Raw genomic sequence first — 27,500 nt, 5'->3', positions numbered from 1 at the left:
AAGAGCAAGAGTTCAAAAGCAGCGATTCAAATTCACTCCGATACTCTATCGAAAATTCCTTGCAAAACCAAAAAAATAGAGGCGAAAGATACCAAAGCGGTCTTGTATCAAACTGCCTGTCTTCTTGTAGTTGGATCCCCAATTTTTTGAAATGCTCCAAACTCTACTTGAGCATCCAAATCTGGGTCAATACCAGCAAAAACATCTCTGAACAAAGTTCTAGCACCATGCCAAATGTGTCCGAAGAAAAAAAGCAAAGCAAACGAAGCATGTCCAAAAGTAAACCAACCCCTTGGACTGCTACGAAAAACACCATCGGATTTCAAAGTCGCCCGATCTAATTCAAAAATTTCACCCAATTGAGCACGTCTAGCATATTTCTTGACGGTAGCAGGATCACTATAAGTGACTCCATTGAGTTCGCCACCATAGAACTCAACGGTTACACCCACCTGTTCAACACTATACTTCGATTCTGCTCTTCGAAAGGGGACATCGGCTCTAACAATTCCGTCGCCATCTACTAAAACGACTGGAAATGTTTCGAAAAAAGTAGGCATACGACGTACAAAAAGCTCACGCCCTTCTTTATCCCTAAAAATAGGGTGCCCTAACCATCCAACCGCTATTCCATCCCCGTTATCCATCGAACCCGCCCTGAATAATCCTCCTTTTGCCGGATTATTGCCAATATAATCGTAAAAAGCTAATTTTTCAGGAATTTTCGACCAGGCTTCTGATAAACTTTGATTTTCTGCTAGCCCGACGCTAACTCTTCGATAGATCTCTTGCTGGAAGTAACCCTGATCCCATTGATAACGAGTAGGACCAAATAATTCAATGGGGGTAGTTGCTGAACCATACCACATAGTTCCAGCAACAACAAAAGCTGCAAAAAAGACAGCCGCGATACTACTGGAGAGTACGGTTTCGATATTTCCCATGCGCAATCCTTTGTATAGACGTTGTGGCGGTCGAACGCTAAGATGGAATAGACCCGCTAATATGCCCAATGTACCTGCTGCAATATGATGAGAAGCTATTCCTCCCGGAACAAAAGGATCAAAACCTTCCACGCCCCACAACGGATTTACAGGTTGTACTTTTCCCGTTAATCCATAAGGATCGGACACCCAGATTCCAGGACCGTACAGGCCTGTTACATGAAATGCACCAAAACCAAAACAAGCCACCCCGGAGAGAAATAAATGAATTCCAAAGATCTTAGGTAAATCCAAAGAAGGTTTTCCTGTACGTTCATCGCAAAAAATTTCTAGATCCCAATAGACCCAATGCCAGATAGCTGCCAAAAAGCATAAGCCAGAAAACACAATATGTGCCCCAGCTACACCCTCGTAACTCCAAATCCCCGGATTTGTTACAGTCCCTCCTGTGATACTCCAACCTCCCCACGAATTGGTTATTCCTAAACGAGTCATGAAGGGTATAACGAACATACCCTGTCTCCACATTGGATCAAGAACAGGGTCAGAAGGATCAAAAACGGCTAATTCATACAGAGCCATCGAACCCGCCCAACCAGCAACCAGAGCTGTATGCATTATATGAACGGAAAGCAACCGGCCGGGATCATTCAATACAACGGTATGAACACGATACCAAGGCAAACCCATGGAAAATACCCCCTTATCAAAGAAAAATAGACACTACGTAACTTTATTGCATTGCAAAGACTGTAATACTATGATTATCCTATAGACTGCACTTCTTCAGTGGATTATTTACTAACAAGGGTTAAGTTAATATTTATTAACTTCTGTTCCTAATAATGGAAGAATTCTGTTCGTAGAAACAACGATAAGCAGATTTATTCTATACTCGATAAGTACCAATACGCAATGGGAGATTGATGCCAGTTTCTATGAGTAAATATGTCTATCCTTAATTTCTCATTAGGAAAACCTATTTGTAAAAATTTTCCTTTATTGATTTTGTCTTTCTTTCTGAATTTTTGAATCTTTGGATAAAAAAATATGATAAAGCCAATATTCGAAAATAGAGACAATAAAACCATATTATTACGTTTCCGCATCAAAGTGAAATTTAGTTCTTTTTTCTTTCAATTCATGCCTATTGGTGTTCCAAAAGTACCCTTCCGAATTCCTGGAGATGACGATGCATCTTGGGTTGACGTATAGTGGGACTTGTCAAATAGATTGGGTCATATGGTATTTCCCCGTTCTCGTCCCCGCCTCTATTTCGCCAAAAAAGAGAAATTGAATCATCCAAAAATTGGAGTGTGAAGTGCAATTCGATGCATTGTTTGGAGGAATTCATAGTTTTATTATCAATTAGAATGATTTATGGTTGGCTCTTGTTGGACTAAAAAATGAAGTATCCAGGCTCCGTTTAGAAAAAACCCAATTAGGAGCATATCTATAATTAGTGTATCATAAATGATTCCTGTTTGTTATTTCTAAAGTCATAACAAAAAGAAATGGTGATGAGAAGATTTGTCCTATATGTGCAAATCGAAATCGGCCGGATCTTTACCCGGAGTAGAGCATAAACCTAAAAAAATGAAATAGGCCCATTCAGGAACATGAAAACACCATCGTGATTTGGATTGAATCTCGATGAAACAATACATCAATGAGAAGTTAATTCAATAAGTTTATTAACTTTTTTCTATTCTAAGAAAGAAACTAAGTCAAAACTCGTCGTTATTGAAAAAAAGCCCTTTCGGTAGAAGTTCGAAAAAACCTGCTATTAAAAAGAATAGGAAAAAGGAAAGAGGACTAGAATTTATACATTGATTCTTTTTTTTTGAACCGTATGCATCAAAAGGTGCATGTACGGTTCCTAGGGGATGCAATTTTACCCCACTCAACCGACTTTATCAAGAAAGATTCCTTTTTTTAGGCCAAGAAGTTGATAGCGAGATCTCGAATCAACTTATTGGTCTTATGGTATATTTCAGTCTTGAGAATGCTGCCAAAGATTTCTATTTGTTTATAAACTCCCCTGGCGGGTGGGTAATAGATGGATTAGCTATTTATGATACTATGCAGTTTGTGCGCCCAGAGGTCCATACAATATGCATGGGACTAGCCGCGTCAATGGGATCTTTGCTCCTGGTTGGGGGAGCAATTACCAAACGTTTCGCATTCCCTCACGCTTGGCGCCAATGAGGTTTTTGATTTGAGAGAAAAAAGAAAACTATGCCTTCGCCATATGAATATTAAGTAATAATAGCATGGCACTTCGAATTCGATATGGAAAATTTTTGTATTGTTTTTTTTTTCAAAAGATTCAATTATGTATCGAGAGATTAGTATGAAATAAAAGGTATTTCCCATTTTCTCTTATTTATTGGGAAGCCAATTCAGCGTTACAAACCTTTTTGTTTTCACACCGAAGGGCTCTTAACAATATTTATGTTCTATAAAAAAGAGTGCGAAAAAAAAAAACAAGATTTTTCCTTTTTTGGTTGGATTAAAAAGAAACTTTGGGATTGCTCAATCAAAGACAAAAAAATCTATTTTGAAATAGAAAGCAACGGAGCCATCATAGTATTTTTGAACCCCTACGAAAGGAAGGGTGGCGTTTTGATCATTTACCCATCTAGGGCTTGGAGCTGATAGATTTTTTTCTATTTCTTGAATTTGAAGGGTCAATTTGATTGTAGAGCCGTATGCAATGCACAAAAGATGATGCCCGTACGGTTGCTCAATTCGATCTTTTTTTCCTATTATTCTTTATCCTTATTTCCTCTTCGTTTCATCACACCAGATAGAGAACCCTTCTATCATCAGGGTAATGATCCATCAACCCGCTAGTTCTTTTTATGAGGCGCAAACGGGGGAATTTATCTTGGAAGCGGAAGAACTGCTGAAACTACGCGAAACCATCACAAGGGTTTATGTACAAAGGACGGGCAAACCATTATGGGTTGTATCTGAAGACATGGAAAGAGACGTTTTTATGTCAGCAACAGAAGCCCAAGCTTATGGAATTATTGATTTTGTAGCAGTTCAATGACAAAAAAAGGGATTTTGTGAAAATCCGGGATTTGATATTTTATCTCCGGGTTTACTATTTTATTAATATTTTTTTAAATACAAATAATTTAGAATCACCCGGTTAGGATTAATCTAAACCTGCCCATTATGTATATGATTCAACATGCCTACTATTAAACAACTTATTAGAAATACAAGACAGCCGATTCGAAATGTCCCGAAATCCCCCGCTCTTCGGGGCTGTCCTCAGCGTCGAGGAACATGTACTAGGGTGTATGTGCGACTCGTTTCGATTATGAGCTGACGAAAAAAAAAAGAAAGAAAACCGATTTTCGGTATGTTGGGATGAATGATCAATACCAGTAAATAGGATAGAATAGAGGAAAGAACTCTATTCACTATCGAAAAATAAGCAAATCGATTCCTCTATTGTGTCTAAAGTTTATGGTTTCCGTTGGTGCAAATCCAATCACCGGAATTTCAGATAAGAAGAAATTCTCCATTGATAGCAAACGCTTATCCATTAAGCGGAGGAAATCTTATTGAAATTCAAAAACAAAAAAAAAACATAAAACTGAGGTTTGCACTCGGTCAAGAACGGACTACGAAGGTCAGCTACCCCAGCTAACTTTCCTAATTAAATATCGTTACTGTATAGGTCGGTCTGATTGTGAAAGGCCTGTTACTGGATAATTCGTGGGTAGAGCCGAAGAGTGTGGTATGAACTATACAAGTTCGCAATAACATTGATTAATTGATTAAATGAAGTAAAGGCTCCGATGTATAGAGAAGACCTCACCGTTTAAGAAGTAACCATAGAAACGATGGAACCCACTATTTCTAGTTCTTTTTTATTGACTCTATTTTGAACACCTATCAAAGGATAGTTCCTTATTTCTTTCGTATTTCGCAGTAAAATACCTAAAAAATCGTGGTCTGGAAGGTTATAGTAGCCAAAGCCATTGGGATTTTGATTTTATACATTGGAAAAATCCGTTTGGTTATTAATAGACCAGGGCGTGGAAAAGAATAACTGAAAGAAAAGAAATCAATTAGTTATTTGTCAAAGTTTTATTTATGTAATGACCAGAATTAAACGCGGATATATAGCTCGGAGACGCAGAACAAAAATTCGTTTCTTTGCCTCAAGCTTTCGAGGGGCTCATTCAAGACTGACTCGAACTATTACTCAACAGAAAATACGAGCTTTGGTTTCGGCTCATCGGGACAAGAATAAGCAAAAAAGAAATTTTCGTCGTTTGTGGATCACTCGAATAAACGCATTAATTCGAGAACGAGGAATATCCTCTAGTTATAGTAAATTAGTACATGATCTATACAAAAGACAGTTGCTTCTTAATCGTAAAATACTAGCCCAAATAGCTATATCAAATAGAAAGTGTCTTTATATGATTTCCAATGAAATCAGAAAAGAAGTAGATTGGAACGAATACACCAGAATAAGTTAAATGGAGTTCCCCGGAGAATGAACTCCGGGAAGGTGGAGTCGAAATGACTATGAGAAAATAGGCTAAAGTAGTGAAAATGAATGAACACGTTCAATAAAAAAAACTCTTTTTTTTTTTCGTTTTTTTTTTTCTTATGACAGACATGATAATAAAATCTGGCTTCTCAAATTTGTGTCGAACAAAAAACCAATCCATGTTTGAGTTCGGATTGGAATTCTGATTCAAGTGAACAAAGAATAAACCTATTTTTTTCTGGTTCTAAGACCAGTAGTTCTAGCGGTCGACTCGGTTCTTTCAAATTGTTTCTCATTGTTGAGAAAAGGTAACAAAGATAAAATACGAGCTTGCTTTATAGCAATAGTAATTAATCGTTGTTGTTTCAAGGTCAATCTATTCAATCGTCTAGATAATATCTTTCCTTGTTCACTAATAAATCGACTAATTAAATTCATGTTTCTATAATCAATTCGATCCCCCGATTGAATCGGGGGCAAACGCCTACGAAAAGATCGCTTGGATTTCAGAAAAGGCCGCTTAGATTTATCCATGGTTTGTTTGTTTAGTTTATTTCTTATCCTAAAAATCCTATTTCTTAATTGTCATTTTCACCCACAATAGGATTTTTTATTAGTAAAATATGTTCTATTTCGAGCTCTATGTTGTTCTATATAATGTCATTTTTACCCTTTCAAGACTAAGATTTCAAAACTAAGATTCGATCTATTTCTTTATTTCCCTATGAATCGTGTGTTTGTAACAATAGGGACAGAATTTTCTCAATTCTAATTGATTAGGCGTATTGTGTCGGTTCTTTTGAGTAATATATCTGGAAATGCCTGTTGATACCTTCTTAACACCGTTTCGGATACAACCGTTACATTCCAAAATCACCGTTCCTCGCGCATCTTTCTTCTTGGCCATGAATCTCCTTTGTATTTTTGATTTACTCAGCTCTTCTATATTTGATTCGAAATAAAGAAAAAGAAAGGAAGGAAAAAATAGAAGTTACTAATTTTCAATCAAACTTGAAAAGATAAAAATCAATAAAGTTCTAATAAATCAAAGCAAAGCCATAGTAAATAATAAGAATAAGTAAGACAATGATTTTGAAACTCCATTTCAACCCGAAGAACAATATTTCCCTTAAAGATCTTGTATTCTTGCTCTAGACCCGCATTCTATCCACACGTCTCTATTAGTATTAGTGTATTATTACTATTCATTTAATTCGAATTTGAACCCAAGTCTCGCAGACGTTGAATTCACTTTTATGCTTTCTCTTTCGTCCCTTAATTTTCAAAATTCGAAAAAAGGGAAAAAAGAGAAAAAGGGAGGATAAATTAGTCACAGATAGTTGATTGTATCTCTAATCTTGTTCATTCCTTCCGACGTCAATAACTAGAATGAAAAAAAGGGGAATGTCAGCGCATCCGGAAAAAAACGATTAATCTCTATCAATAGACCTGCTAAAGCCCCGAACCATAGCGTACTTAGTACTGGAGCCACGGAGAGATATGTTTTTAGATATCGCATTGAAAAACCTCCTTTTTTTTAAATACATAAAGATAATGCATATATGATCAGATGCATATGTGGTTAAGAGCCACTTAGAGTTGTACACAGAATCCCTAATTCAAATTGAAAAAGGATCCATAAGGTTTTCCCTTTCTTATTATTCTAAGTTAAATGAGACAAAAAAGACGAAATGGGCCGAACAATTGTGTTTCTCAATGGAGGAAATAGGCATGTAGAAAACAAGACAGGAATTCTCTACAATCATACTATAGAACGATTCAAGGGATGTGGCGCAGCTTGGTAGCGCGTTTGTTTTGGGTACAAAATGTCACGGGTTCAAATCCTGTCATCCCTACCTAATTACTGTCCCCTTTAACCAGTAACAAGGAATCAATTGAGATCGATTCCAATTGCACGGAATTATAGAACTATAGAATATATGCATACAAAATCAAATGGATTCGGGTTCGAAACAGAATCTTTTTTTCTTTACAGTTCTGATAAGAAAGCGCTCTTAGTTCAGTTCGGTAGAACGTGGGTCTCCAAAACCCGATGTCGTAGGTTCAAATCCTACAGAGCGTGATTTTTTCTTCGTAAATAAAATTAGACTGAAGTGGATTCAATCACTTGTATAGCATTGACATTAAAGAAAGGAGGGGGTCAGTCAAAAGTCAAAAAAAGAAATCTTAATTAATCAAAGATCCAACTGATCACCGCGCCTGTATTGTAAATATGCAGTTACGAATAATCCAGCCAAAGTAATAGGAATTAGACCTAACACGATTCCAAATAAAAGAACTTCAATCATTTCAATTTTATGAAAAGGAGAAAAAAAGAGGAAATATCTATAATTAAATATTAATCAGAATTGACATAAATCTCAACGACCAAGAATTGAAAATTGACTTGATGTAGAATATACGGAATCTCACAGAAAGATTTCCTTTCTGAATTCTTTCTTTCAAAGAGAAATTTTAAATAAGTCGTATCTTGCTCAGACCAATAAATAGAACTGAAGTTATAGTTAAAGCTACTAGTAGAAAACCGAAATAACTGGTTATAGTAAGCATGAGGGGGGGCTAACTGAAATGTGGTATTTCTATACATAGATTTCTAAAGCATTTACCTGAGTTTCCTTTTTTTTGACATAGGAGGATATACAAAAATATAAATTGAACAACTAATTTCAATTGAAATTTTGTGATTTATCTATCATTCTAGATGGCACGAACAAAGAGAAAGTGACAGGCATATAAAACGAAACTGATTCATCATTTCTATGATCTAGCCATCTAGTAATTCCTATCAACCGAGTCGTTGAACATAAACCAATAATACGAACTGAATCGTGTAACTTCATTCAAAAATGAAACTCTTTTTGAATTATTATGGAATACTATTTTCCATTTTTTATTTTCATATTTTTAAAAAGTCTCATTCTTGCAGCTAAATCAAGATTTGGATTGAGATCCAATTCATTACAAGTATTGATTCCGATTTTTTGATTCTTTTTTCGCTTTCTTTCATCGAATAGGATTTACTACTCATATTTGTTACTGGAAGATTCACCAATTCCTTAAATTGTAGAAAGATGATAATCTCTTTCATTGTAAGAATTTTGTATTAAATATAGCATCATTTTACCTGAACAGATAAAGGAAAGGAAGAAATACATTAATTTAGCACTTCTTTTCGATACTGATTCAAATTGCGTTGCTGTGTCGAAAGAAGGATAGTTATACTGATTCGGTATATTCGAAAGATGCCCTCGGTGCAATATTGACGATCCTACAAAGATCCAATTTCAGTGATTGCCTTTTACTGATCTCATCTTTTACGATCCCCCCTTTGACTGTACAAAAATATGTGGAGCTGAGCATGTCTGGAAGCACAGGAGAACGTTCTTTTGCTGATATTATTACCAGTATTCGATATTGGGTCATTCATAGCATTACGATACCTTCCCTATTTATTGCGGGTTGGTTATTCGTCAGTACGGGTTTAGCTTACGATGTATTTGGAAGCCCTCGGCCAAACGAATATTTCACAGAGAGCCGACAAGGAATTCCATTAATAACTGGACGTTTTGATTCTTTGGAACAACTCGATGAATTTAGTAGATCGTTTTAGGAGGTCCTAATCAAATGACTATAGATCGAACCTATCCAATTTTTACAGTACGATGGTTGGCTGTTCACGGACTAGCTGTACCAACCGTCTTTTTTTTGGGGTCAATATCAGCAATGCAATTCATCCAACGATAAACCTAATTCCGAATTTATAGAGCTATGACACAATCAAACCCGAACGAACAAAATGTTGAATTGAATCGTACCAGTCTCTACTGGGGGTTATTACTTATTTTTGTACTTGCTGTTTTATTTTCGAATTATTTCTTCAATTAAGAAAACGAAAGAAAAAATCAAAACTCTAGGCATTCTCTTAGCCCGTTCGGAAGGATCTCATCTCATAATTATCCATGACTGTTTATGTCTCTAGCATGACCACTTAATGAAATTGGGGGGAAGTGGAGGAAATGGCCGATACTACTGGAAGGATTCCTCTTTGGATAATAGGTACTGTAACTGGTATTCTTGTGATCGGTTTAATAGGTATTTTCTTTTATGGTTCATATTCCGGATTAGGTTCATCCCTGTAGTAATCGGATGGATTGAGTTGTAGACGTAGGAACTCAACGGGATTCCCTTCTTTCTTTGTCTGATTCGAGGGGAAAGGGACCGTTGGGTTCTTAAGAATCAGAGTCTTTTTTTGTCTAAATGACAAAGTGGGTTTCGTTTTCTGCTGTTTCACAAAACTCCATTCCATTTTTTCTGATAATGCTTTTGAAAAATAAACTTCATTCATTGATTCAGAACATCTCTTCCTTGATCTTGAGAGTATGTATGGGTTCTTTGAATAAGGAGGGAATCACTCAATTGCACGGATTCGATATATTTCTCTAGATTCGATATCGTAGAAATACTTTCTATCCTCTTACCATATTTCTTTTTTTATTTATTTAGTATATCAGAAAAGTAGAGATTTTTTCGAAGTTCATGGAATAAGTTCTATTTTTTGTTTGTACATCACTTGACTTTTTTGTTGTCATTGTCCGAAATAAATAGAAAAAGGTTCTGATACATCTGGAAAACCGAAACCCAGACTAGGAGCCCAAAATCATTCCTCTTTCGACACAAGAAAAGGGATTTTATAAACCCCCCTTTTCTTGTGTCGAAGACAAATAATAGCTCTTAGAATTATCTGTTCCCCACATTTGTAGTTCGTTCTATTACCCGCTTACTTATGCTGATATCTATCCCAATTTAATTCGGTTTCCAATGTCCTAAAATGGATCCATTTTAGGACATTGGAATCCTAACAAAGACAAAGTCATAAAGTCAAATAAAATAGTCTTCTTGAAAGAAAAATATACCTATTATGATATGACTAGGAATGCTGATTCCCCCAAGCTCGTAAAAAAAGAGCAAGTAAATAAAAGTTTTTCGTAATTTCTTTTTATAGATAATTGACAACAAGAATTTTGTTCTTTTTACGATCCTGATATCGATAAATCCGCGAGTCTAAAAATTCATTTCGGCCAATTGAACCTTTTCGAACTGTTTCTTTTTAAGAACCAAAAAGATTTGTGCCAGAATAACAGATGCCAAGAAGAACAAAAGACCTTGGACACGTAATGGATCTTGAAGTACTATTTCTGCATCTCCCTGACCAAATCCACCCACATTGGGATTACTCGTTAATGGTTGATCCAATTTGATGGATTCACCCTCTGAAACAAGAAGTTCGGGCCCTGGAGGGATAATATCAACAACTTGACGTCCATCCGATGGATCTGATATGGTTATTTCATATCCTCCTTTTTCTTTTCGTAGGATTTTACTTATTATACCCATTCCTGTCGCATTAAAAACTGTATTGTTACTTTTGCTTCCGTCGGGATAAATCTGACCCCTTCCTCGATTCGCGCCTACATATATAGGATATTTTAAGAAGTGAACATCTTTTTTAGAAGCGGGGTCGGGGGAAAGAATAGGAAAGGTGATTTCACTATATTTCTGACCGGGGACAGGCCCTATCACAAGAATATTTTTTTTTGGGGGGCGATAGCTCTGAAAAGACAAATTGCCTATCTTTTCTTTAATCTCGGGAGAAATACGATCGGAAGGAGCTAATTCAAATCCCTCCGGTAAAATAAGAACAGCCCCCACATTCAAACCCCCCTTCTTACCATTAGCAAGAACTTGTTTCACTTGCTTATCATAAGGAATTCGAACAACTGCTTCAAATACAGTATCAGGAAGTACCGCCTGTGGAACCTCAATATCCACGGGCTTATTAGCTAAATGACAATTCGCACATACAATACGCCCAGTCGCTTCTCGTGGATTTTCATAACTCTGCTGCGCAAAAACGGGATATGCGTTTGAAATAGATGTCCGAGTTATGATATATATAATGAGTGATACGGAAATAGATCGAGTAATCTGTTCCTTTATCCAAGAAAAAGTATTTCTAGTTTGCATGGTCTAATCATTGATCCGAAAAATTTATATAATAATTTATACAATAAATTGGGTAGGTTGCTGGTATAGTTCCCTATCCACGATTCTGCTATTTAATGCAATCACTTTACTGGAATACTATAGGATATAGGGTGAAAATCCCCCCAATAGAAGGTTTTTAATGCTTATGTATAACTAACCATTAGAGTAGATTAAATGAATATGAATATCGGTGGATGATTTATCAATCATTCATTGAATGATAAATAACTACAAGTGACGGAGATATACGATTTAAATAACGGAAAATCCAATATTTCAAAATAGTATCGAGAATAACCGGAAAAGTGGAAACAAGACCAGATATAATTTGATCATTATGAACAAATCCAAAATCTTTGTAAACATAACCAATCATTAGTTCCCAACCGTGGGGTGAATGAAATCCGATACATAAATCGGTTAATAAAAGAATCGAAAAAGCTTTTACTGTATCACTTAAGTTATATAGGAATTCCTGAGCCCACGAGTTAAGAACAGCAAGTTCTTCATTACCTAAAAGAGAATAACCGCTTAGAATAACAAAAGAGATTATATTTGTCGAGAAGTGCAAAATCGTATGGATACGATCCTCATTGTGTATCTTGACTAATTGGATCGTTTCTTTGTGGATTCCTATAGAAAGCTTTTGGGGATGTGTCTCCGAGTATTCCTTGAATATTTCGTCCAATAAAAGAATTTCCTCTAATTCTATGAATTTTTCTAGAATACTTTTTTCTTTAATATCATTCAAAAAAATTTCGGATTGACCACTATTTGACCAATTAGTAACCCAAAATTCCATACATTTAGTAAATGAGAGAGAAACCCACCAGGGAAAAAAAAAGACTATAGATGTAAGATAGAAAAAAGTAGTGAATGCTTTCTTTTTTGCCATTTTTCACCTGTGAATTTTGAATTAACAAACTTCATTTCTCGATTCTATGTGATCGAATATTTTTTTTTTAATATGAGTTCTCAATAAGGTATCAAACCTCTGAATCTATTTGATTTATGATTTTGTTTAAATCCAGAAAGAATACAGAAATAGACTAAGACTCCGCCTCGAACTGCGAATTCGAATGAAGAAATAATCAAAAATATTCTTTCCGGATATCTCGATTCACCAAATTCCAAACAAGTGCTTCTTTCCGTCATTCATTGAAAGGAGACACTTGTTTGGAATGAATATTATTAATATTTTGAGACGAAGGAACTCGTTTTCTATCAAAATATCCAATAATTGCAAAAAAATTGCAACGATTCGACATATCCAAGAATCAAATGATTGAGAGAAAGATAGTGTGATGATCAAAAAAAGGAGCGGCAAAACAAACAAGACAGAAAAAGGCCAGTTTTCATTACTAAGAAAATCGATTATTGGTTAGTAAAGAACACAAGCGAAAAGATAAAAAAATATCGATTGACAAAAAGGAAAAAATCTACAAGATATGCTCTATCTGCATCTTATCACTTCGAAGAAGAACGAAAAAAAAGTTTTGTTTTATGGTTGTTCCATATACCCCGGCTTTGGCTGGACTGAATGTTCTGACGAAACTTCATTTAGAAAACAAGAGGATTTCCCTCCTGCTGAGAAAACATTCGTTCTTCAGCTAAGTTCCTTTTAAAAAACTTCAATAGGTACGCGCAAGAAATAGGCCAATTGCGCGGCTTTTTGTTCAATTTCTCGTGGGGTCAAATTCTCATCAGTACGGGTCAACGGAATAGCCCCCCGGCCTCTGATGTCCATATAAAGGACACGGCGAGCATAAATACCCTCTTTAACTTCTATTCGAACGGATTGAATATCCTTTATAAGGAATCGGAGGAATATACGACGATTTTTTCCAGGAAATCCCCAACGAAAAATACACACTATTCCCTCCTTTCTATCGAATCGATCATACCCACTACCTACATTCCAAGAAATTGTGCACCACAAATAGGAACTAATAAATAGACCCGCGACCCCGTAGAAAGACATCACAATTCCCTGTGGAAAAAAAAGAATTGGCTGAGATGGGACAAAAGATATCAAATTTCGACCAAGATAACTGGCAGTTCCAGCCAATAAGAATCCTAATGAACCTAAAAAAACGATAAGGGCCCAGCAAAAATTACTTAGTTTTCGAGACCCCGTTATAAGCTCTATCCATATATGTTCTGATCGCCAACTCATACTTGATCCGATTGTATTTTATTGGAATTGAGAGAATACCCATTTTGCCCTTCCTTTTTTGTTTCCGAAGGAACTCTCATCAACTAGCACTAGTTTGATGTGAACTAGCACTAGTTTAATGTGAAGCTTTAGGAGTCATTCATCAAATTGGTTAGATCTAAAATAATAACATACCCTTCAGAGGACCCCAATATACATATGGATCCACCAACTTTACATTTTCTGCATCCAGCGATGCTGATCTATTTGAAACTAGCTAGGATTCATTTATCCAGAGATCATTTTCTGCGGGCATAAGAGCTTTTTCCTTTATATTCGGCGGAAATCACATGTTATACTATATTTCCATTTCCCGAAATAAATATCTGTGTTATGCTACAGTTTCAAAAAAAAAAACGGCTGAGATTGCGTCCTAAACAATTTTTTTTTTTTGAACATGAAGAAATAAAGAAACCATTGCAATTGCGGGAAATATTAAGCCTACTAAAGGCACAAAAATAGAAGGAAGATTGAACGTTGTCATAAAATGGTACCTCGATTTACTATATTGTACCTGTTATTATTATTAATTTGTTTTTTTTTCTATTTTCTATTTATACTTATTATAATTCAGAATTGTGATTATTAGGAATTCGTTATTATTATTAATTAATTTAATTTGAAAATTCTTATTCGAAATAGAAAATATAAGTATCTATATATATCTAAGTTAGTATATAAAAGAAATCTAAGGAATGTAGAAAATGGAGAACTAAATAAATTCATCTTTCTACATGAAAGATACGTATGATAATAAACTTGATTATTTTATTTTATTTCGTTATGTTTTGTTCTTGTCTTCAAATTTACTAAAGAAAGAGTTTGTTACAAATTATCGAAAGATTCGTTAGAATGCGACACAACCGGAATTTTTAGTGAAAATTGAATTTTCGGTAGATGGAGAAAAATAGAAAATTATATATCTATCTTTTCTATATTTGATTTGAATTTATGTAAGACGAAATTCGTTTTGTTTGTCTAATTTCACGAAAGGAAGAACTCTCGCTTTTATCTTGTTGATAGAGACTTCTTTTGATAGAGACTTCTTAATGGGAATCCCGGTAAAAAAAGAGTTATCCTCAACTTTTGATTCTTTCTACAATTCGATCTTAAGTCATTAAAGAAAACTCCATTCTTATTTACTTTAATTCCGATAAGTTAACTACTTGTTTGCTACAAATAAAATAATTGAACTTACTTGATAGAATTTCAATTCAAAGGAAAGAAGGCGTGTAGTTTAAATAACTCACTCAGAACGCTTTTTAAAAGATTACGTGGTACGATTAGGTCGAATAAGCCCTTCTGGAATAAATATTCAGAGACTTGTAAACCCTCGGGGACTGTTTTATTCAATGTTTGTTCAATTACTCTTTTACCCGCAAATGCAATGTAGGAGTTGGGTTCGGCAATAATGATATCTCCCAACATCCCAAAACTAGCTGTTACCCCACCAGTAGTAGGAGATGTAAGGATTGAGACATAAAATAACTTTGTATTTGATTGATAATCATATAAGGCAGACGATATTTTAGCCATTTGCATCAAGCTCAAACTTCCTTCTTGCATGCGTGCCCCCCCCGAAGCGCACACTATAATAAGAGGTAGAAATCGATTGGTAGCGTACTCAATCAAACGAGTGATTTTCTCCCCGACTACGGATCCCATACTACCCCCCATAAACTGAAAATCCATAACCCCAAGTGCTACGGGAACACCATTTAGTTGCCCTATGCCTGTTTGAACAGCCTCAGTTAATCCTGTCTTTCGTTGATAAGAATCAATACGATCTTTATAAGTCTCCTCCTCCGAATGAAATCCAATCGGATCCAGAGAGACCATGTCTTCATCCATAGGATCCCAAGTACCGGGGTCGATCGAGACTTCGATTCTTTCTGAACTACTCATTTTCAAATGATATCTACATTGTTCACAAATATTCATTTTTGATTTCAAAAATCTCTTATAATTTAATCCATAACAATTTTCGCATTGAACCCACAAATGCTTGTAGTTTTGAATTGCATCGAGATCATTAGACTTTTCTCCTAGAGTTAAATCACTGCTCTTCTCGTGGGTTCGTATACTGGATCCCCCCCTTTCACTATTAGTTCTACGTTTATCAAAAACGCGCCTAGAAATGTAACTGTCACTACTATCACTTACAATGGACATATCAATACAGATTTGATACTGAAGATAATCGTCAATGCAACTAGTAATGTGATTATTCCAACTAGATTGAGTATCATACATCGAGCAATTGTATAAGGAATCTTCACTCGTAGATCCATTATTCCTATAACTAGAATTTCGATAACTCGAAAAAGAACTTTCAAGTTCACTCAGAAAAGAATGATCGTTGTCAATCTTAAAAATCTGATTTTCAATATCAAAATGGATCGAATAATTGTCTCCAGTACTATCCCTAACTAAAAAAGTATCATCAGAGATGAAATTCCGAATGTCTTTGACCAAAAATAAATGATCGACATCACTGTAACTAGAATTGTCACGACCCCCCAAACTATGAATGTTTTTAGCCCCACCTTTTTGATTCGAATCTTCACTTTCACTAGTATTTTCAATAGGACCAAGATTGTCCGTTGATTTCTTTATCCCGTACCTGTGTTCGAACTCCTTGGTAAACACCGTCGAATTAAACCACCATCTTTCCATAGAGTTTTCTTGCCCCCTATTTTATTTGCATAAAAATACACTAGATGAATAGTCATTCGACCCGCAATTCTTTATTTGTCTTTGAATTCCCATCAGACTAAACATAGAAATTACATCATTGCGAAATACTAAATTATTAATAAGAAGTGATTATCTTTTATTTTGTGGGAATCCGGAGGTAAGATTTTACTATAACTATATAGTAATATGATGGAATCCCTTTTCATTCGAAATTAAATAGAATGATAAAAAGTGCTTTTTCCTATGTCTTCGCCTTCGCGTCGAACAAAAAAGCAATATTTGTTCTACCCTAGATAGAATTTTTTTGTAAAATCTCGTCTAATAACTAACTAATAACTAATAAGAAGTAAGAAATTAAGGGTCTATTTCAACACGGAACGAAAAAGACAATATACAGGATGGGTCAAAAATTTGTGATACTTCGCTTGATTCAGCCAAACTACAGGATCTATAAAGAATATACCAATCCTGAGGATCCATAGGTTTAAATGTGGATCCAAGACGACAATAGAACCATTTGAGTCTTCAATTTGCTATTTGAAATCTTCTCTATCTCGAGATCTATGTATTTATCCAAAATACATGCAATAGAATGGTTCTATTCGGCCCAATCTTTTACTAAAATGATTGAGCCGAGTTTAATTGCAATTCAATTAAGAGAACGGAGAGTAATTATTTTGTTGGATCCAAAACATCCACTGCTTCAAACTCAAATTTGATCTCTTTCCATATCTCACAAGCGGCAGCTAGTTCAGGACTCCATTTGCTAGCCTCGCGGATAATTACATTACCCTCAGCAGCAAGATCACGTCCTTCATTACGAGCTTGTACACATGCTTCTAGAGCTACTCGGTTAGCTACGGCACCTGGCGCATTCCCCCAAGGGTGTCCTAAAGTTCCTCCACCAAACTGTAGTACGGAATCATCCCCAAAGATTTCGGTCAGAGCAGGCATATGCCAAACGTGAATACCCCCTGAAGCCACGGGAATAACACCGGGTAAAGAGACCCAATCTTGAGTGAAATAAATACCGCGACTTCGGTCTTTTTCAACAAAATCATCACGCAGTAAATCAACAAAGCCCAAAGTAATGTCTCTTTCTCCTTCAAGTTTACCTACTACGGTACCAGCGTGAATATGATCTCCACCAGACAGACGTAACGCTTTAGCTAGTACACGGAAGTGCATACCATGATTCTTCTGTCTATCAATAACTGCGTGCATTGCACGGTGAATGTGAAGAAGTAGGCCATTATCTCGGCAATAATGAGCCAAGCTAGTATTTGCAGTGAATCCTCCTGTTAAGTAGTCATGCATTACGATAGGAACTCCCAACTCCCTAGCAAATACAGCTCTTTTCATCATTTCTTCGCATGTACCCGCAGTAGCATTCAAGTAATGTCCTTTGATTTCACCTGTTTCAGCCTGTGCCTTATAAATTGCTTCAGCACAAAATAAGAAACGATCTCTCCAACGCATAAATGGCTGGGAGTTCACGTTCTCATCATCTTTGGTAAAATCAAGTCCACCGCGAAGACATTCATAACATGCTCTGCCGTAGTTTTTAGCGGATAATCCCAATTTAGGTTTAATAGTACATCCCAGCAGAGGACGACCATATTTGTTCAATTTATCTCTCTCAACTTGGATCCCATGAGGCGGACCTTGGAAAGTTTTAATATAAGCAGTAGGGATTCGCAGATCTTCCAGGCGTAGAGCACGCAGGGCTTTGAATCCAAATACATTTCCTACAATGGAAGTAAACATGTTGGTAACAGAACCTTCTTCAAAAAGGTCTAAAGGGTAAGCTACATAACAAATATATTGATCTGTTTCGCCAAGAACGGGCTCGATGTTGTAGCATCGCCCTTTGTAACGATCAAGGCTGGTAAGTCCATCAGTCCACACGGTTGTCCATGTACCAGTGGAAGATTCGGCAGCTACCGCTGCCCCTGCTTCTTCAGGCGGAACTCCGGGTTGAGGAGTTACTCGGAATGCTGCCAAGATATCAGTATCTTTGGTTTCGTATTCAGGAGTATAATAAGTCAATTTGTACTCTTTAACACCCGCTTTGAAAAAAACACTTGCTTTAGTCTCTGTTTGTGGTGACATAAATCCCTCCCTACAACTCATGAATTAAGAATTCTGACAACAACAAGGTCTACTCGACACGAATGAATTAGGCGTTAATGAAACTATTCACGGGAATTTTTCAAAAACTTCCAACTAATACTAATATTATCAACTAATCAGATTGATTATTAGGCCATGGTATTTGATTTACCAAACACATCATTATTGTATACTCTTTCATATGTATAGCGCAACCCCCCCTTTTTTTACCTTTTTCGAAATCGAAATAACTAACCCAACTAATAAGAAATTCCCTATTGACAGCGGTATATGTTGTATATGTAAATCTTAGATATGAAAATAGCCGAAATTCATCCATGCAAGAGATAGGCTATAGGCATAAATTAATATGCTGAAATCAAAAATAAGAAGAGCCGATAAGATAGAAATAATGAATCGTAATGTAAATAGAGTTCGGGTTCAACTTCCATAGAATATATTTTCGAATCGAAATAGGATTGTCTATAATGATAGACAAATGAAAAACTTTCTCAAGATCTCATGTTTCAAAATAGCTTGGTTGGGCTTGCAACTTCACTCATTGAATAAGGAACCAATTGAAGTGGATTCGATTGAATCGCACCAACGAAAGAAATCGAGTGCTAACTCCCATTTCTTAATTGAATTAATTAACTGATCGGCGTGCTATTAGACGGTTATTTTAAATTTGATAATTTTCACAAACTTTGACACATATTTATTATTATGAGAATTAATCCTACTACTGGGGTTTCCGCGGTTGAAAAAAAAAACCTGGGACGTATCGTCCAAATCATCGGTCCGGTACTAGATGTAGCCTTTCCGCCGGGCAAAATGCCTAATATTTATAACGCTTTGGTAGTTAAAGGTCGAGATACTGTTGGTCAACCAATTAATGTGACTTGTGAGGTACAGCAATTATTAGGAAATAATCGAGTTAGAGCTGTAGCTATGAGTGCTACAGATGGTCTGATGAGAGGAATGGAAGTGATTGATACGGGAGCTCCTCTAAGTGTTCCGGTCGGTGGAGCTACTCTGGGACGCATTTTCAACGTGCTTGGAGAGCCTGTTGATAATTTGGGTCCTGTAGATACTCGTACAACATTTCCTATTCATCGATCTGCGCCTGCCTTTATCCAATTGGATACAAAATTATCTATTTTTGAAACAGGAATTAAGGTAGTAGATCTTTTAGCCCCTTATCGGCGTGGGGGAAAAATCGGACTATTTGGGGGAGCTGGGGTTGGGAAAACGGTACTCATTATGGAATTGATTAACAATATTGCCAAAGCCCACGGGGGCGTATCCGTATTTGGCGGAGTGGGTGAGCGTACTCGTGAAGGAAATGATCTTTACATGGAAATGAAAGAATCTGGAGTTATTAATGAAGAAAATATTGCAGAATCAAAAGTAGCCCTGGTTTACGGTCAGATGAATGAACCGCCGGGAGCTCGTATGAGAGTTGGTTTGACTGCCCTAACGATGGCGGAATATTTCCGAGATGTTAATGAACAAGACGTACTTCTATTTATCGACAATATCTTCCGTTTCGTCCAAGCAGGATCCGAAGTATCGGCCTTATTAGGTAGAATGCCTTCCGCGGTCGGTTATCAACCCACCCTGAGTACCGAAATGGGCTCTTTACAAGAAAGAATTACTTCTACCAAAGAAGGGTCAATCACTTCGATTCAAGCAGTTTATGTACCTGCAGACGATTTGACCGATCCTGCTCCTGCTACGACATTTGCACATTTAGATGCTACTACCGTACTATCAAGAGGATTAGCTGCCAAAGGTATCTATCCGGCAGTAGATCCTTTAGATTCAACTTCAACCATGCTTCAACCTCGGATCGTTGGTGAGGAACATTATGAAACTGCGCAAAGAGTTAAGCAAACCTTACAACGTTATAAAGAGCTTCAAGACATTATAGCCATCCTGGGGTTGGACGAATTATCCGAAGAGGATCGTTTAACCGTAGCAAGAGCGCGAAAAATTGAGCGTTTCTTATCACAACCCTTTTTTGTAGCCGAAGTATTTACCGGTTCTCCTGGGAAATATGTTGGTCTAGCAGAAACCATTAGAGGGTTTCAATTGATCCTTTCCGGAGAATTAGATGGTCTTCCTGAACAGGCCTTTTATTTGGTAGGTAATATTGATGAAGCTGCCGGGAAGGCTATGAACTTAGAAATGGAGAACAATTTGAAGAAATGACCTTAAATCTTTGTGTACTGACCCCTAATCGAATTGTTTGGGATTCAGAAGTGAAAGAAATCATTTTATCTACGAATAGCGGTCAAATTGGCGTATTACCAAATCATGCTCCTATTGCTACAGCTGTAGATATAGGAATTTTGAGAATACGCCTTACGGACCAATGGTTCACGATGGCTCTGATGGGTGGTTTTGCTAGAATAGGCAATAATGAAATCACTATTTTAGTCAATGATGCGGAAAAGGGTAGTGATATTGATCCGCAAGAAGCTCAGCAAACTCTTGAAATAGCAGAAGCTAGTTTGAGAAAAGCTGAAGGAAAGAGACAAAAAATTGAAGCAAATCTAGCTCTCCGACGAGCTAGGACAAGAGTAGAGGCTGTCAATGTGATTTCATAAGCAGTTATTGCGTTCGAATAATCAAAAGAAGTTTGGCCTGGATTCTGCTTGATTGGATTCACTTGACAGAGTCCAATTTTGATACAACGCATTTCAAAAATGAAATCGAAATCAATAAGAATACAAAATCACTAAAAAGAAAAAAGAATGGGTCAAAAAACTTATTAGATACCGGAGTCAATGGTATCTAATAAGTTCTACCTACTATTGGATTTGAACCAATGACTCCCGCCGTATGAAAGCAATACTCTAACCACTGAGTTAAGTAGGTAATTTATCATCCCAAAAAAACCAAACGGAACCCATCCCACCGATGGATTATAAATAGCATATTCCTTAATAAGCAATAATAACCTAAGCAATACCATTCCAAAATATATGATATTGGATCATAGAATATTCATCTTGACAAGAAATTCTATACATGATAAAATACGCATCACAAGCACTAAGGGCTATAGCTCAGTTGGTAGAGCACCTCGTTTACACATGCGCCAATGTTTTTTGGGGGAGTCCATTATACACTCAAATAAAAAGAAATTCATTTTCTTGCGAAATCGATGTCTTACCCTCATAACTATTGAGGGAACAATAGCCTGACAAATGATTCGATCGGATTTTGGTGCCAAACAGACCGGATCGTTGATTTGAGATATTGATAAGGTGAATACCAGTGCATTCAATGCTAGGCATAATGAGTATAAGGTTCTCAAAAAATTTCTTTTCGTCCTATGAGCTTTAAGGTGTATGAAGTTTCATATTTGATTTTCATTTTCAAAGGAACGATAGAGACTTCATTTAACTTAAAACAATCTAGGCCGGAGGCAGACCTACGTCAAGATAACCCACACCCTTGAAACACTTTGGTAGTGCTCTCTCATATAATGAATCAGAGCACACGGAGCTATCTCCTTATCGGATTTTTCTGTCAAAAAAAATATGGTGGATTGGCTGATATTTCTTTCAGTTAATGAAAGAGCCCAATGCAAAAAAAAATGCATGTTGGGTTTTTGAAACAGTTCAGATCATTTTGATAATAATAAGTTTGATCCGTTTTACCGAGAAGGTCTACGGTTCGAGTCCGTATAGCCCTAGAAATCAAAATCGAAAAGAAATATAAAATCAAATGAAGATTTGAAAGAAAAAATTATATAATTTTCCTTTTTGGTACTTGTGACTGACCGGTTGGTTTTTCGAAATCGAATTTTTCCTAAAAATTCACTCATTCTCATTTTAAACATTAAACAGAACAGAAAACTGGAATAAATTGGTCATTAATCCGCGGAGATAAATTCGATATGAATTTCCCTGTCCACCACAATCAAGGAGTTAAGTTAATGATACTCCTTAGTATACCTAATACTTTATTATACCTAACTTTAACCTAACCTTAATGAATTTAAGAAGTCAAAGACATAAGTCCACTCCAAAGAGTTATTCACATAGATCTAGGGGACAGGCTAAAGTTTGGTGAAAAACGAATCTCTTTGGTAAGTTTCATGGTTCTGTATTCAATCAAGAGAAAACCCCACTCAGATTCTAATAAACAGAATATACCTTAAGATATCCGAAATCCTGAGATGGAAATACTTATTTCATTCTAAATCATTAAGAAAAAACCTCTTTTTATTCAATATTCAAAAGAATAATAAGTTCAAATTTTTGAAACATAAAATCAAAATAATAATTCGATTTTATTTGGAAGTCGCTTTCTTTAGCCAGAATCCTGGGGGAAAACAAGAAAATTTGTCTAAGCATAATATATACTATATATAATATACATATAAATAATATATATATAAATATATATATAAATTCAAGAAAATTGACTTCAAAAACTCAAGTAAACTGTAAGTAGACTGGAAACAGGATCCCAGTCAAGTCAGTCGATAAATCTTGAAATGAGATATGCCCACAATAATCAAAAGGAACTAGATGGTTTGATCAAAATGAATTCTTGTTTTGATTAAACAGTTCTGGATGACTTTACAACTTCAATTCGAATCGACCAATCCGGTCTATTTTCCATGTTCATAGGAGTGTGTCTATGTTTTTGCTTTACGAATATGATATTTTTTGGGCATTTCTAATAATATCAAGTCTTATTCCTATTTTAGCATTTTTCATTTCCGGAATTTTAGCCCCGATTCGGAAAGGACCGGAGAAACTCTCTAGTTATGAATCGGGTATAGAACCAATGGGCAATGCTTGGTTACAATTTCGAATTCGTTATTATATGTTTGCTCTAGTTTTTGTTGTTTTTGATGTTGAAACGGTTTTTCTTTATCCATGGGCAATGAGTTTCGATGTATTGGGTCTATCCGTATTTATAGAAGCTTTCATTTTCGTACTTATCTTAATTGTTGGTTTAGTTTATGCATGGCGAAAGGGGGCATTGGAATGGTCCTAGTTCCTGAATATTCAGACAATAAAAAGAAAAAACGATTGAAAAAGTTATGAATTCCATTGAGTTTCCTTTACTTGATCCAACAGCCGAAAATTCCGTTATTTCAACTACATTAAATGACTTTTCAAATTGGTCAAGACTCTCTAGTTTATGGCCGCTTCTCTATGGTACCAGTTGTTGTTTTATTGAATTTGCTTCACTAATAGGATCACGATTTGACTTTGATCGTTATGGACTAGTACCAAGATCGAGTCCTAGACAAGCGGATCTAATTTTAACAGCCGGAACAGTAACAATGAAAATGGCCCCCTCCTTAGTGAGATTATATGAGCAAATGCCCGATCCAAAATATGTTATTGCTATGGGGGCCTGTACAATTACAGGAGGGATGTTCAGTACCGATTCTTATAGTACTGTTCGGGGAGTCGATAAGCTAATTCCTGTGGATATCTATTTGCCGGGTTGTCCCCCTAAACCAGAAGCAGTTATAGATGCTATAACGAAACTTCGGAAGAAAATGTCTCGAGAAATCTATGACAATCAAATTAGGCCTCAACAAGTAAATCGGTGTTTTACGACCAATCACAAGTTTCATGGTGCACGCAGTATGAATACTGGAAATTATGATCAAGGCTTCCTCTATCAACCCCCATCTACTTCAGAGATCCCTACTGAAATCTTTTTCAAATATAAAAGTTCAGTATCTTCTCACGAATTTGTGAATTAGGCAGGACTCCTTTGTACAGAATAACAAGTAGCGAGTCAATCTTCATCAATTTGATCGAGAATGTGAAATTTTTTAAATAAAAATGCGGGAGATAAAAAAGATGCAGGGTCGTTTGTCTGCTTGGCTAGTAAAGCATGGGATAATTCATAGATCTTTGGGCTTTGATTATCAAGGAATAGAGACCCTACAAATAAGGCCCGAGGATTGGCATTCCATTGCTGTCATTTTATATGTATATGGTTACAATTATCTACGCTCCCAATGTGCCTATGATGTATCACCTGGCGGGCTGTTAGCGAGTGTGTATCATCTTACCAGAATCGAGTATGGCGTAAATCAACCAGAAGAGGTATGCATCAAAGTATTTGCCGCAAGAAGGAATCCTATAATTCCGTCCGCTTTCTGGGTTTGGAAAAGCGTGGATTTTCAAGAGCGAGAATCTTATGATATGTTGGGAATATCTTATGAGAATCATCCGCGCTTGAAACGTATCTTAATGCCTGAAAGTTGGCTAGGATGGCCTTTACGTAAGGATTATATTGCCCCTAATTTTTATGAAATACAAGATGCTCATTGAAGGATAAGGAAGTGATTTCTACTTATATAATCTCAGAGATTCAAAGATTGGACTTTCTGTTCTAGATTAACCAGAATAACCGGCGTCTCTTTTGTATTAGGGGATTTTTGATAGACTATCAAAAAAGCACATAATTAGGGAATTCTTGTAATTCTTCCATTTAGTTGGAAACTGCTTATTTTGTACGAGCCAAACAAATAGGATGAATCAAACGGGTTCTGTATCATGATCATGAATCTTGTACTGCACCTATTGCTTAGACCGGTTCTAGAAACTCATGTTGAGACGAATTAGAGAATTGAATAGGAACGAAAATACAAAGAAATGAAAGGGTATCGAATTCCATTTCTTTGTATTGTATCTGAATCGAATCTCGTCTATTTCAACTTCGACTTTTTCTTCTTTCAACCAACCAATTTAATCATACAAATATATATGAAGTATTAACATTCTTTTTGATTGAATGAAAAATCAAAAAGATAAAGTAGAATTTCATTCTAGATACTTTATTTGAATTTAAGAAACTCTACCCATCTAGAAAATAGATGGGGTATATCTTGCCAAAATCGATATTATGATCAAGATTTCAAATCCATATGGATATGGATCTCGATTGATATCTTTGAATTTCGAAAAGAAAGACCTCATACAAATCAAACATATGCCAGGAACCAGATTTGAACTGGTGACACGAGGATTTTCAGTCCTCTGCTCTACCAGCTGAGCTATCCCGACTATTCCGTGGCCTCCCACCCTCATTTTATGAGGATGATTGGGGTCTAGGTCAATTAAAGGGACAAGGGGGCATTCCAAAGTTTTCTCCAAGTCCTGTAAGTTTTTGGAAGACTAAGTCTCAGTAGGAGGAATACTATGTATTGTGAATCATTCAAATAGGGATTCCTTGCTTAATTTGGATGTGTATTCTATATCACATGATCACATGTGATCAGAGTTTATTATGCCCAAATACGTTTGTCAAAGAATCAGAAAGATAAAGGAATTTAGACCCCTTAACAAAAAAGGGGGATAGCATAATTGGGAGTCAAATAAGCTTTTTTGGGGATAGAGGGACTTGAACCCTCACGATTTTGAAAATCGACGGATTTTCCTCTTACTCTAAATTTCATTGTTGCCGGTATTGACATGTGGAATGGGACTCTATCTTTATTCTCGTCCGATTAATCAGTTCTTTAAAAGAACTACGGGACTATGGGTTGAATGATTTGATGAATGAATATTCGACTCTTTCTTCAATGTGAAATCAATTCACGTCGATTCTTGCATTTTTAATGTAAAAAAATACCGATACAGACGCGGGCGTTCTAATGATTTGATAGATTATTCAATAGATACATTTATCCCTTCATCCTTTCTGATGTTTCGATGGAAAGATTCCTCTACCAATGCAGTCAACTCCATTTGTTAGAACAGCTTCCATTGAGTCTCTGCACCTATCCTTTTTTCCGTTTTCGAAACCTTTGTTTTGGGAAATGAGAAAATAGGATTTGGCTCAGGATTGCCCATTTTTCTTAATTCCGGGGTTTCTCTGAATTTGAAAGTTATCACTTAGTAGGTTTCCGTACTAAGGCTCAATTCAATTAAGTCCGTAGCGTCTACCGATTTCGCCATATCCCCTTCCTTTTCTTTTGTTTTGAGATTCAAATCATATTATTCTATCATTATTTTTTTTCTTTCATTTCTATTATAACCCTTGAATTTAATAAATAGCGATTACTATCTCGAAAAAAAGATTTTCCTTCTTACCTATAGGTAACCATATTTGATCCAATCAAGTTGGATTTTATCATTTCTGTATCGGCAATTCAATATAGATTGATATATACCCCATATATATTTTTCTCTTCCTGCTGTTTTTACAAAACAGTTTTGATACTTAAACGGTCGATTTTTTTTCTTAACTTCCCTCTTTACGAACGAAAGCCGCAGAATGTCTGATTAGTTAGAAAGAATTAACTAATTAGGAATTGGAATGAAAGAAAAAAAGAAATGAAATTCTAGAGATCTAATTCTAGAGATCTATAGGATACAGAATATAGAAGTGTAACAAAAAGAATTTCCAATATCATGTAAATCCAAAATAGAAAATCCAATTTTACCGGCTAAAAGCTAAAAATAGTTAAGATTGACTATCGAATATACTAAATATTTCAATTGTGACAAAAAAATAGAAATTCTATATCGATATAGAAATCGTTATGTTCTATAATATTGAAATATTGAATATTTATTGGAAATTCGAGATTCTATTCTTTTCCATATTTATGGAGACACTATAATTCGACTATACTATAGTATATCGAATTCCTATGCCTAGACAATTTTGATTATGTAGGCCCGCTTAGCTCAGAGGTTAGAGCATCGCATTTGTAATGCGATGGTCATCGGTTCGATTCCGATAGCCGGCTTTTTCCAATTTTTCTTTTTTTATTCAAATCTTGAAAAATGGATAATCTCCCTTTTCAATCAAAGAATATTAAAAAAGTGTCTTCCCTCTTTCCAAAATCCACGAATTTGTTCAGTTTAAGTTCTAGGAACTCCTAACTATGTAACGAAAAGGATCTTCTATTCTATATCTATATAATAATAATAGAAATTTCTAT

At 35.9% G+C, this 27,500-nt stretch overlaps 24 protein-coding genes and 8 non-coding genes. All coding sequences in view use genetic code 11, as the record gives it.

Annotated features, from left to right (window-relative positions):
- The window catches only part of trnL (UAG), a 99,922-nt gene that overhangs the window by 38,582 nt on the left and 33,840 nt on the right, over positions 1-27,500 (bottom strand). The window contains exon 1 of the tRNA in view: positions 1-27,500. This exon is cut by the window's left edge and continues 38,582 nt beyond it; it is cut by the window's right edge and continues 33,840 nt beyond it. This is a non-coding gene — a tRNA (tRNA-Leu).
- On the bottom strand, positions 108-1,634 carry psbB (photosystem II 47 kDa protein). Its single transcript has one exon. The coding sequence runs from the start codon at positions 1,632-1,634 to the stop codon at positions 108-110; it is 1,527 nt and encodes a 508-aa protein (YP_008592514.1).
- clpP (ATP-dependent Clp protease proteolytic subunit) lies at positions 2,088-4,002 on the top strand. One transcript has 3 exons: positions 2,088-2,158; positions 2,849-3,140; positions 3,775-4,002. Exons 1-3 carry the CDS (start codon positions 2,088-2,090, stop codon positions 4,000-4,002), a joined length of 591 nt encoding a protein of 196 aa, YP_008592513.1.
- On the top strand, positions 4,147-4,260 carry rps12 (ribosomal protein S12; one part of a trans-spliced gene, as the record gives it; the record has 2 gene entries for this part). Coding sequences YP_008592512.1 and YP_008592467.1 both cover positions 4,147-4,260 — 114 coding nt within the window.
- rpl20 (ribosomal protein L20) lies at positions 5,066-5,452 on the top strand. The gene has a single exon. It carries the CDS (start codon positions 5,066-5,068, stop codon positions 5,450-5,452), a length of 387 nt encoding a protein of 128 aa, YP_008592511.1.
- On the bottom strand, positions 5,695-6,000 carry rps18 (ribosomal protein S18). Its single transcript has one exon. The coding sequence runs from the start codon at positions 5,998-6,000 to the stop codon at positions 5,695-5,697; it is 306 nt and encodes a 101-aa protein (YP_008592510.1).
- Positions 6,173-6,373, bottom strand: rpl33 (ribosomal protein L33). The gene has a single exon. The coding sequence runs from the start codon at positions 6,371-6,373 to the stop codon at positions 6,173-6,175; it is 201 nt and encodes a 66-aa protein (YP_008592509.1).
- Positions 6,851-6,985, bottom strand: psaJ (PSI reaction centre subunit IX). The gene has a single exon. The coding sequence runs from the start codon at positions 6,983-6,985 to the stop codon at positions 6,851-6,853; it is 135 nt and encodes a 44-aa protein (YP_008592508.1).
- trnP (UGG) lies at positions 7,249-7,322 on the top strand. The gene has a single exon. It is a non-coding gene; the product is annotated as a tRNA-Pro (tRNA).
- Positions 7,476-7,549, top strand: trnW (CCA). Its single transcript has one exon. It is a non-coding gene; the product is annotated as a tRNA-Trp (tRNA).
- petG (cytochrome b6/f complex subunit V) lies at positions 7,662-7,775 on the bottom strand. Its single transcript has one exon. It carries the CDS (start codon positions 7,773-7,775, stop codon positions 7,662-7,664), a length of 114 nt encoding a protein of 37 aa, YP_008592507.1.
- Positions 7,942-8,037, bottom strand: petL (cytochrome b6/f complex subunit VI). Its single transcript has one exon. It carries the CDS (start codon positions 8,035-8,037, stop codon positions 7,942-7,944), a length of 96 nt encoding a protein of 31 aa, YP_008592506.1.
- On the top strand, positions 8,846-9,097 carry psbE (photosystem II protein V). Its single transcript has one exon. It carries the CDS (start codon positions 8,846-8,848, stop codon positions 9,095-9,097), a length of 252 nt encoding a protein of 83 aa, YP_008592505.1.
- Positions 9,112-9,231, top strand: psbF (photosystem II protein VI). The gene has a single exon. The coding sequence runs from the start codon at positions 9,112-9,114 to the stop codon at positions 9,229-9,231; it is 120 nt and encodes a 39-aa protein (YP_008592504.1).
- On the top strand, positions 9,256-9,372 carry psbL (photosystem II protein L). Its single transcript has one exon. It carries the CDS (start codon positions 9,256-9,258, stop codon positions 9,370-9,372), a length of 117 nt encoding a protein of 38 aa, YP_008592503.1.
- On the top strand, positions 9,504-9,626 carry psbJ (photosystem II protein J). Its single transcript has one exon. It carries the CDS (start codon positions 9,504-9,506, stop codon positions 9,624-9,626), a length of 123 nt encoding a protein of 40 aa, YP_008592502.1.
- On the bottom strand, positions 10,549-11,511 carry petA (cytochrome f). The gene has a single exon. It carries the CDS (start codon positions 11,509-11,511, stop codon positions 10,549-10,551), a length of 963 nt encoding a protein of 320 aa, YP_008592501.1.
- On the bottom strand, positions 11,735-12,427 carry cemA (envelope membrane protein). Its single transcript has one exon. It carries the CDS (start codon positions 12,425-12,427, stop codon positions 11,735-11,737), a length of 693 nt encoding a protein of 230 aa, YP_008592500.1.
- ycf4 (photosystem I assembly protein Ycf4) lies at positions 13,154-13,708 on the bottom strand. The gene has a single exon. It carries the CDS (start codon positions 13,706-13,708, stop codon positions 13,154-13,156), a length of 555 nt encoding a protein of 184 aa, YP_008592499.1.
- Positions 14,121-14,231, bottom strand: psaI (PSI reaction center subunit VIII). The gene has a single exon. The coding sequence runs from the start codon at positions 14,229-14,231 to the stop codon at positions 14,121-14,123; it is 111 nt and encodes a 36-aa protein (YP_008592498.1).
- Positions 14,957-16,423, bottom strand: accD (acetyl-CoA carboxylase beta subunit). The gene has a single exon. It carries the CDS (start codon positions 16,421-16,423, stop codon positions 14,957-14,959), a length of 1,467 nt encoding a protein of 488 aa, YP_008592497.1.
- Positions 17,117-18,556, bottom strand: rbcL (ribulose-1,5-bisphosphate carboxylase/oxygenase large subunit). Its single transcript has one exon. The coding sequence runs from the start codon at positions 18,554-18,556 to the stop codon at positions 17,117-17,119; it is 1,440 nt and encodes a 479-aa protein (YP_008592496.1).
- Positions 19,283-20,770, top strand: atpB (ATP synthase CF1 beta subunit). Its single transcript has one exon. The coding sequence runs from the start codon at positions 19,283-19,285 to the stop codon at positions 20,768-20,770; it is 1,488 nt and encodes a 495-aa protein (YP_008592495.1).
- atpE (ATP synthase CF1 epsilon subunit) lies at positions 20,767-21,168 on the top strand. Its single transcript has one exon. The coding sequence runs from the start codon at positions 20,767-20,769 to the stop codon at positions 21,166-21,168; it is 402 nt and encodes a 133-aa protein (YP_008592494.1).
- On the bottom strand, positions 21,367-21,439 carry trnM (CAU). Its single transcript has one exon. It is a non-coding gene; the product is annotated as a tRNA-Met (tRNA).
- Positions 21,620-22,262, top strand: trnV (UAC). One transcript has 2 exons: positions 21,620-21,657; positions 22,228-22,262. It is a non-coding gene; the product is annotated as a tRNA-Val (tRNA).
- ndhC (NADH dehydrogenase subunit 3) lies at positions 23,216-23,578 on the top strand. Its single transcript has one exon. It carries the CDS (start codon positions 23,216-23,218, stop codon positions 23,576-23,578), a length of 363 nt encoding a protein of 120 aa, YP_008592493.1.
- On the top strand, positions 23,625-24,302 carry ndhK (NADH dehydrogenase subunit K). The gene has a single exon. The coding sequence runs from the start codon at positions 23,625-23,627 to the stop codon at positions 24,300-24,302; it is 678 nt and encodes a 225-aa protein (YP_008592492.1).
- Positions 24,403-24,879, top strand: ndhJ (NADH dehydrogenase subunit J). Its single transcript has one exon. It carries the CDS (start codon positions 24,403-24,405, stop codon positions 24,877-24,879), a length of 477 nt encoding a protein of 158 aa, YP_008592491.1.
- Positions 25,542-25,614, bottom strand: trnF (GAA). Its single transcript has one exon. It is a non-coding gene; the product is annotated as a tRNA-Phe (tRNA).
- Positions 25,937-26,514, bottom strand: trnL (UAA). One transcript has 2 exons: positions 26,480-26,514; positions 25,937-25,986 (listed from the first exon to the last, which is right to left on the bottom strand). It is a non-coding gene; the product is annotated as a tRNA-Leu (tRNA).
- trnT (UGU) lies at positions 27,233-27,305 on the top strand. The gene has a single exon. It is a non-coding gene; the product is annotated as a tRNA-Thr (tRNA).

This window comes from Andrographis paniculata, chloroplast (assembly GCF_009805555.1).
Source record: "Andrographis paniculata chloroplast, complete genome".
In the NCBI taxonomy this organism is placed as follows: Eukaryota; Viridiplantae; Streptophyta; class Magnoliopsida; order Lamiales; family Acanthaceae; genus Andrographis; species Andrographis paniculata.
Note: the sequence above shows the minus strand (reverse complement) of the source record. Positions and strands in the feature narration are given on the sequence as shown.